This window comes from Bufo bufo, chromosome 3, assembly GCF_905171765.1.
Source record: "Bufo bufo chromosome 3, aBufBuf1.1, whole genome shotgun sequence".
Lineage (NCBI taxonomy): Eukaryota > Metazoa > Chordata > Amphibia > Anura > Bufonidae > Bufo > Bufo bufo.
In genome coordinates, this window is record NC_053391.1 from 595786779 (window position 1) to 595800905 (window position 14127).

The 14127-nt window shown below is 48.1% G+C and overlaps 1 protein-coding gene across 2 annotated transcripts in view; it reads left to right on the top strand.

The window, feature by feature from the left end:
• Nucleotides 1–1309: 1309 nt before the first annotated feature.
• DIP2B (disco interacting protein 2 homolog B) overlaps nt 1310–14127 on the top strand; it is a 213420-nt gene continuing 200602 nt past the window's right edge. For both annotated transcript variants that reach the window (XM_040425899.1, XM_040425901.1), the window contains exon 1: nt 1310–1493. In XM_040425899.1, the coding sequence (XP_040281833.1) occupies nt 1409–1493 (85 nt within the window). In that variant the 5' untranslated portion in view covers nt 1310–1408. The remainder of the gene's footprint in view (nt 1494–14127) is intronic.

The window sequence follows — 14127 nt, forward strand, 5'->3', positions numbered from 1 at the left end:
GGCAGCACTGACTGGATAATGTCATACTGTGCATACCCCCCCAATCGGTAATGCAAACTGCTAGTAATTAATTCATAACTTCTAGCAGGAATAATAAGGGAATAGAACATAACCGAGTCGGAATTCTTATTACATGGGAAATGGAAGTAGTTCCTAAAACAGACATGTCTGGAGAGGGGACAGGTAGGGATGAGCGAACTTGTGTTTCAAGTTCGGCGTGCAAAGTTTGGGTTATCGAAGAATTCCGTTATGGATTCCGCTGCCACGGACCATAAGTTATATCCATAACGGATATCTTAGATAACCCGAACGCTGCACGCCGAACTTAAAACACAAGTTCGCTCATCCCTAGTGACAGGGATCATGCCCAATCCCCCCAGGTGATTTTGAGGGAGAGTCAGGAGGTAAACTCCTTGGCCAGTCCTGCCTTAGGCTGAGTTCACACTTCATGATATGACCAGTATTTCCCATCTTTTTAGGATCAGGAGTGGGTTATGAAGGATTTGTATTTTTTTTTGTGTTTGATGGATATACTTAAAATGTAAATAAAAGATTAACAAAAATCTGGAGTGGGTAAAAAAAACAAAACTGGGGACGTGTAACTGTTTGGCTACTTTCACACTCGCGTTTGGTGCGGATCCGTCATGGATCTACACAGACGGATCCGTTCAGATCATACAACCGCGTGCATCCGTTCAGAACGGATCCATTTGTATTATCTTTAAGATAGCCAAAACTGATCTGTCTTGAACACCATTGAAAGTCAATGGGGGGGGGGGGGGGGGGCGGATCCGTTTTCCATATTGTGTCAGTGAAAACGGATCCGTCATCATTGACTTACATTGTGTGTCAGGACGGATCTGTTTGCCTCCAGAGCGGAATGGAGGCGGAACGGAGGCAAACTGATGCATTCTGAACGGATCCTTATCCGTTCAGAATGCATTAGGGCAAAACTGATCAGTTTTGGACCGCTTGTGAGAGCCCTGAACGGATCTCACAAATGGAAAGCCAAAACGCTAGTGTGAAAGTAGCCTTTCTCTGCGTTTGGAATCCACTCCTTGGTTTACATTAAAAAACGCATGAAAATACTGGTCTGAAGTGCTCTGTAGTAGCAGGGTCCAACAGTATTTGCGCCTTTTCATCTCCTTCCACCAGGTGGCGCTAGATTCCGTTTTATTACAATCCCAATCGCCTCATGCGATGTCAAGCAGCATTACACGTTGTAGTACCACTACGAACCAGAGGGCGTCAGTGTTCCCCCTGTCAGCCGCGGTCGCGCAGGCTGGAAGCCTGACTGTGGTCATGTGACGTGAGGCTGGGCCTGGCATGGCGGCCGTCGCGAGGACTATGCGCTGAGCTCCGCTGATTCAAACCTCTTCAGCTTCGTACGGTGTATCCGGCCGGCTCCATGGCGGAGAGAGGCTTCGACCTGTCAGCCCTCCCGAAGGAGGTGAGGGAACAGCTGGCCGAGCTGGAGCTGGAGCTGTCAGAAGGTGAGTGCTGACGGCCGGGACCGCTGTGCTCTCGTCCCCGGCTGCATGAGGACATGGGATAAACCACTGCGAGAGGATCCCGGGGGGAGCCGATCTGTCTGTGCAGATGTATGAATGAAGAGGGGGGATCCATTGTGGATGGCTGCTCTGCCGGGGGATCTGCTGTGGATTACTGACCTCAGCTGCATCCATCGAAAGGAATGGAGTCAATTGTGCTGCAGAGCTGTCATCAGTGTGCAGACGATCACTGATCTAGACGATCAGATTGTACACGCTCCATCGATCCCGTCAGTTCCATGAATTTGGCCCTGATTGTATGTGATCTCAGTGTCCGGGAGCAGGTGTTGGCACAGTGACGCCCCAAAATCTTCCGGCATGGGTGCCCATTGTGTATCTGCTATGCAATGGTTGGGATGTGCCCTCCTGTAGGTTCACCAGGCCATTGATTGTCTCCTGTATGTTGTGCTATTGTCTCTTGCGCCATCCAGTCTGCGCTGTGGAATGTGTTGGCATCTGATCAATAAGTGTTAATTAATAGAGAGGGGGGGGGATTCCATCTGGTGGCGAAACAAAGGGAACCCCTATGTCTATTGCAGAGCGGCGGCGACGACGTGCACTGGGTGCTGGGGTGGTGTTACAGTGGCTGTGTGGTGGAAGGTCATATGGTTGGCAGCGGGAAAGCCTTTGGCATACTGGCGGATTAGTGTACTTTCACACTAGCGTTTTTCTTTTCCGTCACAGGGGCTCAATACCGGAATAAAACTGATCAGGTATATCCCTATGCATTCTGAATGGAGAGCGATCTGTTCAGGATGCATCAGTTCAGTCACTGTACGGTTTTTGGACGGAGAAAATACCGCAGCATGCTTCAGTTTTCTATTGAAATGTATTAGTGGCGCATCCGGCATTAGCATTTCCGCATTGACGGATCCGTTCTTCCATGCACAGACCTTTTAAATCTGTGAAAAAAATAAATAAAAAATACCGGATCCGTTTTTTCTGGAAAGACAGATCCGGTATTGCAATGCATTTGTCAGACGGATCCGCAGCCAGATCCGTCTGACAAATGCGTCCGGATTGCCGGTGACGGAGCTGCCTGCCGGAATCCTCTGCCGCAAGTGTGAAAGTAGCCTTAGTGGTTTCATGGTAAGGGACTGTGGGAACTGTAGGAAACTGGCACATCCTTAAAGGGATTGTCCTATCATGGTGAACTCTTCTTGCGTTTTGAAGACTTGCCTGAATGCCAAGAGACGGATCCGTTCTTGCAATGCATTTGTGAGACAGATCCGCATCGGGATGCGTCTCACAAATGCTTTCAGTCACATCCAGATCGGCGGATCCGACGACGGAACTGCTTGCCGGATCGCACTGCCGCAAGTGTGAAAATAGCCTTTGGTTGCTAGGGGCACCTATCACATTCCATCTTTCATTTTTAACAGCTCCTTTGAAAAATGAAAAGTGAAATCTGATTGGATGCTATGGGCCACAAGCCAGTTTGATAAATCTCCCTAGTGGTAATGATGGTAAAGCTGGCTATAAACCTCCATTAGCGGTCAGCCTGTCCCCTGTACACATGCATGCTTGGCCAGTCCTGTGGAAAGGACTTTACTCTTATGTGTTTGGGCAGCTCTGAAGGGGTTGTCCAAGACTGGGAACTAATGTCTATATGGCTGGGTACAGTGTTAAAAAAAACACCTGTTGCCGTGAAGTGCCAAGCTCCCTGTCCTGCTACTTCCGGTCCCCCAGGGCCCCAATATGTGATACTATACCCCCGCCCCCATTTCCAGAGCTGCAGCTCCGGTCCTCCCGTGCGGCTTCTCTTTTTCAGCCTGCAGCGGTGATGTAGCAGTATACAGCTGGTCACCGGCCTCAGTATATACCGCTGAGGCTAAGCAGTGTCATGTGCCATATACAGCGACGTCACCACACGTGAGGAGCGGAGCTGCAGTTCCAGAAATGGCGTGGCCCTATGCTGTCACATTAGAGCCACTGTGGGGGTTTATTACTTGGACTGGATAAGTTATCAGTATCAAATTGGTGGGGGTCCAACACCCGGCAATCCCACCAGTCAACCATCAGTGGCCCATACATGAGAGTGGACGGAGCTGGAAGCAGAAGGCCATGCTGGGGTCCTGCCGCTCGGCTCCCATTCACTTCAGCAGTACCCCCTCCTTATAGGTGCAGATCAGTGCGTGCCTTGTGTGCTGTGATCCTAATCTAAGGAACCCGGCTTCATCCTGTCCTGTGGCAGAGTCTACGGGAATATGAACCACGTCCACGTCAGAGCAGTGTGATCTGAAATGAACGAGGGGTGGCTTTTGTGCACGCTCCATTCAAGGTCATGTTCTCACTCGGAATTTTGCCTGTTTCTAGGTAATCAGACCATCTGCCCTGTTGGGTGATGCCAGGAGAAAGTTCTGCTGTAGACCTTGTCTTCCATGTCGGTTCTAGGTTCATCTACAGGGCAACCTCACGCTTCAGTAATACTACAGGCCGGCCTCACGCTTCAGTAATGCTGCAGGCCGGCCTCACGCTTCAGTAATGCTACAGGCCGGCCTCACGCTTCAGTAATACTGCAGGCCGGCCTCACGCTTCAGTAATACTACAGGCCGGCCTCACGCTTCAGTAATACTGCAGGCCGGCCTCACGCTTCAGTAATACTACAGGCCGGCCTCACGCTTCAGTAATGCTGCAGGCCGGCCTCACGCTTCAGTAATACTACAGGCCGGCCTCACGCTTCAGTAATACTACAGGCCGGCCTCACGCTTCAGTAATACTACAGGCCGGCCTCACGCTTCAGTAATGCTACAGGCCGGCCTCACGCTTCAGTAATGCTACAGGCCGGCCTCACGCTTCAGTAATGCTACAGGCCGGCCTCACGCTTCAGTAATGCTACAGGCCGGCCTCACGCTTCAGTAATGCTACAGGGCGGCCTCACGCTTCAGTAATGCTACAGGGCGGCCTCACGCTTCAGTAATGCTACAGGGCGGCCTCACGCTTCAGTAATACTACAGGGCGGCCTCACGCTTCAGTAATACTACAGGGCGGCCTCACGCTTCAGTAATACTACAGGGCGGCCTCACGCTTCAGTAATACCACAGGGCGGCCTCACGCTTCAGTAATACCACAGGGCGGCCTCACGCTTCAGTAATACCACAGGGCGGCCTCACGCTTCAGTAATACCACAGGCCGGCCTCACGCTTCAGTAATACCTCAGGGCGGCCTCACGCTTCAGTAATACCCCAGGGCGGCCTCACGCTTCAGTAATACTACAGGGCGGCCTCGCGCTTCAGTAATACTCCAGTTATTGTACCGCGCTGTAAAGTTGTTTAAATTTGACAATTTTGTAAGGTGACTGTGCTAAGCTAACCTGTGCCTCCCTAGCATCGGATGTTTTGATCTGCGCAATGGGGTTGCAACGTAACATGCAGGTTGTCATGATGACCCCAGAATTGCCAAAAATCCAATACTGCAGAATTTTTATATTTTTTTGTGATTCTGTGGTCGCAGCAGCTTGTAAGTGGCTTTGTGACCCCATTCAACTTAATCGTGCAATGAGTAAGTGTTCTGCGGTCTGAAAATCACAGATCCACAGAACACGGATACCGGCCTAATGCATACCGCTATTTGTTTGTATTTTTTTCACTCCTTCAGAAGTGTCCTATCCTTGTCCGCAAAATGGACAAGAATATTTCATGTTCTGTTTTTGTTATAGAATGGACTTACGGATACGGACAGATGAATCTGTGTGCATGAGCTCTTATGGAGGTATTCTTCGCTGGAACCGTTGCTTGTAGGGAGAATAGCTCCAATATACTCTGTGGTGGCTCATGGTCAGCCTCCTGCATGTGAACCCCAAAACCGTACACAGGCAAAGACCGTCGAGTGTGAAAATGAAACCTCGATGTGGTCAGTTTCTCATATAACATCTGACCAGCTGGCCATCACGTGGTCCTGCAGCTTTAGAGCTCATGCACACAAACGTATTTTCTTTCCGTGTCTGTTTTTATTGCGGACCGTATACGGAACCATTCATTTCAATGGGCAAAAAAAACTGAAATTACTCCATGTGCGTTCTGTTTCTGTATGTCCGTTTTGCAAAAAAAATAGAACATGTCCTATTATTGTCCGTATTACGGGGAAGGGTAGGACTGTTCTATTAGGGGCCAGCTGTTCCGTTCCGCAAAATGCGGAATGCACACGGACGTCATCCGTATATTTTGCGGACCGCATGAGCCCTTGTATGGTTCCTATTCCTGCACCAATATATAGACACTATACAGTGATGCATAAGGGGTTCACCACACCGCATGGGACAGAACTGGAAACCGGAAGCCACTGCAGATTTTTTATTTAATTCCGAATTCAATAAATGTCAATTTCCGTGTTTCAGTTGCCCTTTTCAGTGGATTTCCATTGCATTATGCATGCTGACGGCATCATTTACAGAGGCTCTGCTCCCCTGCGTGTGCAATAAACGGCTAAGCTCTGAAGATATCCAGAAGGAACGCACCTGATATCCCGGCTTTCCGCTTCCCGGGGCGGGCTCACAGGAGCACGCGGGGCCGGTGTAACAGACATGGCTTCCTCTGAGCTTTGCCTCAGTTTGTCTAATCTCTGGGCGTTTCTGTCATCTGAATGATGAAATGTTTCCATGCCTGTGAAATACTAACACCTGGGGCACAGCCTTTCATTCCTGCCCGGAAAATATTTAGGAGAAAATAAAGAGAGGATTTGTGTTGATGGATGTGAAATGGGGCCCAGACATAATTGTCTTCTGGATGGGTTCAGGCTTTTATTGCCTTATTTTAATCCAGAAAAATATGGAAAACCGCTGAATGTCAACCGTATTTTGCATCGGTGTCCTCTCTGCTTTTGCAGATGTCACAGAGACCCGTTCATTTCCAAGGGTCTGCCAAAAACGGGATGTTATTCTTGTGCTGTCCGTATGTCCATTCTGCAATTTCTAGCACATGCCCCATTCTGGTGCGTATTGCGGTCAAGAATGGTTATTTCTAGTGATGGGAGTGAGAACAATGCAGAGTGCACCCGGAAGGTGTCCGTCCGCCTTTTTCGAACCGCAGTCAGACACTGTTGTGTGGTTGAGGCCTAAGGTCGATGATGTATGCTGAAATATGGGAAAGCAGCGGACTGTGGTCAAAAAGGACGTCTGAAGGGGCACATTTATTTAGACCAGCCTTTAAGACGCCACTCTTAATAAGCCTCTGCGCTGGCGGTGGATCGCTGAGTTGTATCCACTGCCGATTCTAAATGTAAGACGGCTCCCTAGCTGTCTTACATTTTAGACCATGTTCTATGTCTAAGGCCTTATGCACGCGACCGTTGTGTGTTTTGCGGATCCGCAAAACACGGATGGCGTCCGTGTGCATTCCGCAATTTGCGGAACGGCGCGGACAGCCATTGATATAACTGCCTATACGGACAAGAATAGGACAGGTTATATTTTTTTTGCGGACCACGGAATAACGGATGCGGACAGCACACGGAGTGCTGTCCGCATCTTTTGCGGCCCCGTTGAAGTGAATGGGTCCGCATCCGAGCCGCAGTTTTTGACCAAAACAGCGGTCGTGTGCATGAGGCCTAAAACAGGCGTAGAAAATGATGAATGAGGCGGGCTTGACGACCCTTCCCCGTCCACGTCCCCCCTTTTTTTTAGACCTGGTGTGAGCTGGGAAGCAGTCGCAGATTCTGCTGCAACATGGCATGCGACAAAATCTGCCCCAGATTAGTGGCGTATATCTGTTCGGAAATAACTCCCGTAGTTCTGTGAAGAGCACGGAGAGCACATGGATGTGACTTGCTGAGGCGTGAGTGAACCCTTAAGGTAGGGTGGTGCAGTGACTTTGACAGCACAACTTGTCACACAGACAACGAGCCTGGTGACAAAATGCAATAGCACAACATGAAGTGAATGTTAGGTCATCAATATCTGATTGGTGGGTGTCCAACACTCGGCACCCCCAAAATCAGCACGCGCAAGGGAACACAGCGTCACTCAGTGTGGTGTTACTGCAGCTCGGCTCCCTTTCACAACCACTACGCTCGGGATGGAGTGCTTCGTTCAGAGTGCTAGTTCCAGCGCCGAAGCTCCAGGGACTAGCTGGTCCTGAGTGTTCGACGCTCACCAGTTGCATATTGATGACCTATCTTCCTTAGTATCCGGAGCCCGTCAAATTCCCCTTTAGGCCTCATGCACACGACCGTTGTTCTGGACCGCATCCAAGCCGCAGTTTTTGCGGCTCTTGGACCCATTCACTTAAATGGGGCCGCAAAAGATGCGGACAGCACTCTGTGTGCTGTCCACATCCGTTGCTCCGTTCCGTGGCCCTGCAAAAAAAATATAGCATGTCCTATTCTTGTCCGTTTTGCGGACAAGAATAGGCATTTCTACAATGGGCCGCCTGTTCCGTTTCGCAAATTGCGGAAGGCACACGGTGGCTTCCGTGTTTTGCGGACCGCAAAAAACGGAACGGTTGTGTGCATGAGGCCTTAAAGGGGTTGTCCAGGATTACAAAATCATGGCTACCTTGTTCCAAAAACAGCTTCACGCCTGCCCATGGGTTTTCCCTTGTATTGCAACTCTGCTCCGTTAAAGGGGTTATCCTCTGGATAGGCCATCAGCATCTGATCGGTGGGGGTCCGCTGAAGTGAATGAGGATGAGCTGCGACTAGGCCATGTGACTGATGGTCATGATGTCACTGGCCTAGGGTAAGCTGCAAGAAGGCCACAGCGCTCACAGGAGTGCCTTGTCTTAATCAACCAGCTGGTCGGCGGGGGTCCCGGCTGTCGTATCCCCACCAGTCAGATGCTGATGATGACCTGTTACAAATAGTCAGAAAACAACTTTAAAGGGTTTCTGTCCCCAGAATTAACCCTATTAAACTAGCTGACAGCGATGTGCTAATGTCAGCTGAACCTAACTAGCTTATTCCTAGTTTTATCTATGACCCCGTTACTTCAGAAATATAACTTTTATAATATGCTATATAACCTCTAGGTGCAGGGGGGGCGTTGCCCCTGCTCTTAGAGGGTCTGGTCTCCCACCTCTGGCCACAACCTGCTACACTAGATTGATAGGACCAGGCAGCCTTCACCTCCAACTGCCGGCCCTGTCCGCTGGGGAAATCTCACGCCGTTCAGTATACAGCGCCCTTCACTCACTGCGCCAAATACTGAACGGGACGGCGCAGACGCGAGATTTACACAGCAGACAGGGCCGGCAGTAGGAGACCAGCGCTGCCTGGTCCTGTCAATCTAGTGTAGCAGGGCGTGGCCAGAGGGGGGAGAACGGAGCCTCTAGGAGCAGGGGCAACGCCCCCCCCCCCCCGCACCTAGGGGATAATTAGCATATTCTAAAAGTTATATTTCTGGAGTAACGGGGGCAAAGATAAAAGTAGGAATAGACTAGTTTGTTTCAGCTGACATTAGCACATTGCTAATGTCAGCTAGTTTAATAGGGTTAATTCTGGTGACAGAAACCCTTTAACGTGAAGGGGTCTGAGCTGTAATACTACACACAGCCTGGAGTCAGGTGTGGTGCTGTTTTTGGAAGAAGACAGTCTTTTTTTTATTTTTTTTTGTCTTGGACAACCCTTTTAAAGGGGTTCTGCATTTTGTTTAAACTGATGATCTATCCTCTGGATAGGAGATGCACCTGACCCAAGAGAGAGTCACAAGAACCACCCTATCAATGCACATCCAACAATAACCATAGTAAAATATAGGAAGTTTATTAGACACACCAACAAACACACATTTAAAATTGTATACAAAATGAATGAATGAATTTTAAATGTGTGTTTGTTGTGTGGTTGTATTGCGGCCCACATACAGCGTGTCCGCATCACGGATCGCGGGCCCATTCACTTGAATGGGTCCGAAATCACAGAGATGCGGAACGGAGGCACGAATCGGAACCCCACGGAAGCTCTACGGAGTGCTTCCGTGGTGTTTCTGGCCGTGCCTCCGCACCGCAAAAAAGTAGCGCATGCACTACTTTTTTGCAGTGCGGACCGTCGACCCCATTCAAGTGAATGGGTCCGCGATTCGCATGCGGCTGGCCCACGGTCTGTGCCCGTACATTGCGGACCACAGCACGGGCACGGAGCCCTTAAGTTCGTGTGCATGTAGCCTAAGTCAAAACCAGTAATGGATCCAAAACACAGAGGAGGCGCAGATATATCCATGATACCTTTTCTCTGCAGGTTTCACTGGTTTTGGCTCACAAATACTGATGCAAGATACTGACGATGTCAAAGTAGCCTAATACAAGAATTTATGAGAGAAGATTTCCATGTGAATCCATGTGAAAAACACAGTAGCACAGAGGTACGGTATATCAGCGGCCTATAGCGTACTATGGGCGCCATATTCGTGGTCCGTGTCATACAACTTCTGGTCCTCGTGTGTATTTAAACGCTCATTTCGGATAACAGGATTGGCCTAACTCAGGCCTCATGCCCACGACCATGTCATCCGCGTTTTGCAGACCGCAAAATGGATGTCTGTGTGACGTACGTTTTTTAGCAGACCCTTTGACTTCAGTGGGTCCGTGGTCCGCATTTTGTGGCCAAGAATAGTACTTGTTCTATCTTTTTGCGGAAAGGACACACAGATGCGGACAGCACTTGGACATCCGTGTTTTTTTTAGTTTTTTTTGCGGATCCATAGAAATGAATAAGTCTGTGTGCAGAAGTGCAAAAAAAAAAAACGGAACGGATACAAAATACGGTAGTGCTTAAAAAAGCACATTAACCCCAGCAGCAGTCCTGGCAGCACAGAGCACACAGTGGCGGCTTCAGGATGGGAGAGAGCCGAGCTGACAGGCAGATCATGCGGTATTCCTCCTAAGGCACGGGCAAGTCGTAACCGGTAGTTATACGCCGTTTATTAGACGGCCTGCACTAGCTTTTATCTTCCCTAATCTTCTTATTAGAGCTAGTAAAGGATCCTTTGTGTAGGATTGTCATAGGATATCATTCAGACTTAAGGCTCTTTAAGAAAAAATATTAAAAGTTGGTGTAATTTATTTATTTTTTATAAATTTTCTTCACTTTTTTCTTTCAAACGGTTACAGTAAATCTTTCTATACATTTTTAATTTACCAGTTTTTTTTTGGTTCTCTGTTTTTATGGCACAATTGCGGTTTCCGTTAGGATCCATACATGATTTGTAGGCCACAACTCCATAGAAACCACTCATGGTTTCCATTCCACATTCCCCAAAAAATTTTTGCGCCGTATTTCTAGTCATCTGCGTGAACCAGGCTTTTTTCTGGAATTTTATTTCTCCCTATAGAGAAGGATATGTAAAAACGTCAAGCTTCTGCATGCTGCGCTATTCAAAAAACATCAGGCACATAAAAAACGCCACTAAGGCCTCTTTCACACTTGCGTTGTTGGGATCCGGCATGCACTTCCGTTGCCGGAGGTGCCTGCCGGATCCGGAAAAACGCAAGTGTACTGAAAGCATTTGAAGACGGAACCGTCTTCCAAATGCTTTCAGTGTTACTATGGCACCCAGGACGCTATTAAAGTCCTGGTTGCCATAGTAGGAGCGGGGAGCGGGGGAGCGGTATACTTACAGTCCGTGCGGCTCCCGGGGCGCTCCAGAATGACGTCAGAGCGCCCCATGCGCATGGATGACGTGATCCATGTGATCACGTGATCCATGAGCTTGGGGCGCCCTGACGTCACTCTGGAGCGCCCGGGGAGCCGCACGGACGGTGAGTACACTGCTCCCCCGCTCCCCACTACACTTACCATGGCTGTCAGGACTTTAGCGTCCCGGCAGCCATGGTAACCACTCTGAAAAAGCTAAATGTCGGCTCCGGCAATGCGCCGAAACGACGTTTAGCTTAAGGCCGGATCCGGATCAATGCCTTCCAATGGGCATTAATTCCGGATCCGGCCTTGCGGCAAGTGTTCCGGATTTTTGGCCGGAGCAAAAAGCGCAGCATGCTGCGGTATTTTCTCCGGCCAACAAACGTTCCGTACCGGAACTGAAGACATCCTGATGCATCCTGAACGGATTTCTCTCCATTCATAATGCATTAGGATAATCCTGATCAGGATTCTTCCGGCATAGAGCCCCGACGACGGAACTCTATGCCGGAAGACAAGAACGCAGGTGTGAAAGAGCCCTTAATTAACAAAAATGCCAGTAGCAAAATAAACGCGTGTGTGTTTCAGGTTTCCCATAGACATTCATCTAACCTCTGGAGCTGGTGTTTTTTACTGGGAAAAAACGCACCAAAAACTACAGATGCAAAAAAAACACCACTAAAAACATAAAAGTACAGAAAATCTCCAGCAAAAACCTACGTGTGAACCCACCCTAAGGCCCTAATCGCACGTCGGTGTGAATGCACACATCAAAGTGGTGAACACGGACAGCACACCTTCGATATTCACAGACATGTGAAAGAAGCCAAGTCCATGAGTAAGAACTACCAAGTTCGAAACGCGTAGATTTTGGTTGAAACAAGAGGACGGAATTGATGCTGGGAATATTTTATCACTGACCATAAAGAAACGAACAGCTCAAAGATACTCCGGGGCTGGATTCATCTTTATGTCTTTCAAAATGTAAAGGTCTTACCTATGGTTTCTGTGCACGTGGGGATAACAATCAGGTGAGCTGGACTTTTCCATTACCATGTGAAAGAGGCGGATTACTATCTGGACGTACAGTTACATCCAAATGCCTGAAGGGAGGTGTCTCCATTGTGGTATTATAGCTAGCTTGACTCTTCTGAACTGCCGTTATACTAGGCCTGCACAATATATCGCCAAAGCAATCGCAATAAATCGCCATATCGTGCAGCCCTACGTTATACTATATCAGGGATCAGCAACCTCTGAAACCACAACTCCCAGCATGCTCTAATCACTTCTGTAGCAGTTCCAAGAGCAGGCAAACAAGTGTGCTTACTAGGAGTTGTGGTTGCACAGCAGCTGGAGTGCTGAAGGTTGCCGAGCCCTGTACTATACATACAGTGCCTTGCAAAAGTATTCCCCCCCCCCCTTGATTTTTTATTTTTTTTGTGTTTTGATGCCTCACAACCTGGAATTAACATGGATTGTTTGAGGATTTGCATTATTTAATTTACAGAACATGCCCACAACTTTTTTTTAATTTTTTTTTTAATGTGAAGCAAACAACAAATAGGACAAAATAACAGAAAAAGTCAATGTGCATAACTATTCACCCCCCTAAAGTCCATACTTTGTAGAACCACCTTTTGCGGCAATCACAACTCCAAGTCGCTTTGGATAAGTCTCTATAAGCTTGCCACATCTTACCACTGGGAGTTTTGCCCATTCCTCCCTGCAAAACTGCTCCAGCTCCTTCAAGTTGGATGGTTTGCGCTTGTGAACAGCAATCTTTAAGTCTGACCACAGATTTTCTATTGGATTGAGATCTGGGCTTTGACTCGGCCATTCCAGCACATTTACATGTTTCCCCTTAAACCATTCGTGTTGCTGTAGCAGTGTGTTTGGGGTCATTGTCCTGCTGGAAGGTGAACCTCCGTCCGAGCCTCAAATCACGCACAGAGTGGTATAGGTTTTGCTCAAGAATATCCCTGTATTTAGCACCATCCATCTTTCCCTCAACTCTGACCAGTTTCCCAGTCCCAATCCCCCCAGCATGATGCTGCCACCACCATGTCTCACTGTGGGGATGGTGTTCTTTGGGTGATGTGATGTGTTGGGTTTGTGCCAGACATAGCGTTTTCTTTGATGGCCGAAAAATTTAATTTTAGTCTCATCAGACCAGAGCACCTTCCTCCATACATTTTGGGAGTCTCCCACATGCCTTTTCGCAAACTCACAACGTGCCATTTTGTTTTTTGCTGAAAGTAATGGCTTTCTTCTGGCCACTCTGCCATAAAGTCCAACTCTATGGAGCGTACGGCTTATTGTCGTCCTATGTACAGATAATCTGGTCTCTGCAGCTCCTCCAGGGTTACCTTAGGTCTATGTGCTGCCTCTGATAAATGCCCTCCTTGCCCGGTCCGTGATTTTTGGTGGGCGGCCGTCTCTTGGCAGGTTTTCTGTTGTGCCATGTTCTTTCCATTTAGTTATGATAGATTTGATGGTGCTCCTGGGGATCATCAAAGATTTGGATATTTTTTATAACCTAACCCTGACTTGTACTTCTCATCAACATTGTCCCTTACTTGTTTGGAGAGTTCCTTGGTCTTCATGGCAGTGTTTGGTTAGTGATGCCTCTTGCTTAGGTGTTGCAGCCTCTGGGGCCTTTCAAAAAAGGTGTGTATATGTAATGTCAGATCATGTGACACTTAGATTACACACAGGTGGACATCATTTCACTAATTATGTGACTTCTGAAGGTAATTGGTTGCACCAGAGCTTTTTATGGGCTTCCTAACAAAGGGGGTGAATACATACGCACATGCCAATTTTCTGTTTTCTATTTCTAAACAATAGTTTTATATATATATATATATATATATATATATAGATAATTTTTTTTTTAATTTCACTTCACCAACTTAGACTATTTCTGATCCATCACATAAAATTCAGATTGACAGAACAATAATTTAAGGCTGTAATGTAACAAAACACGAAAAAAGTCAAGGGGGGA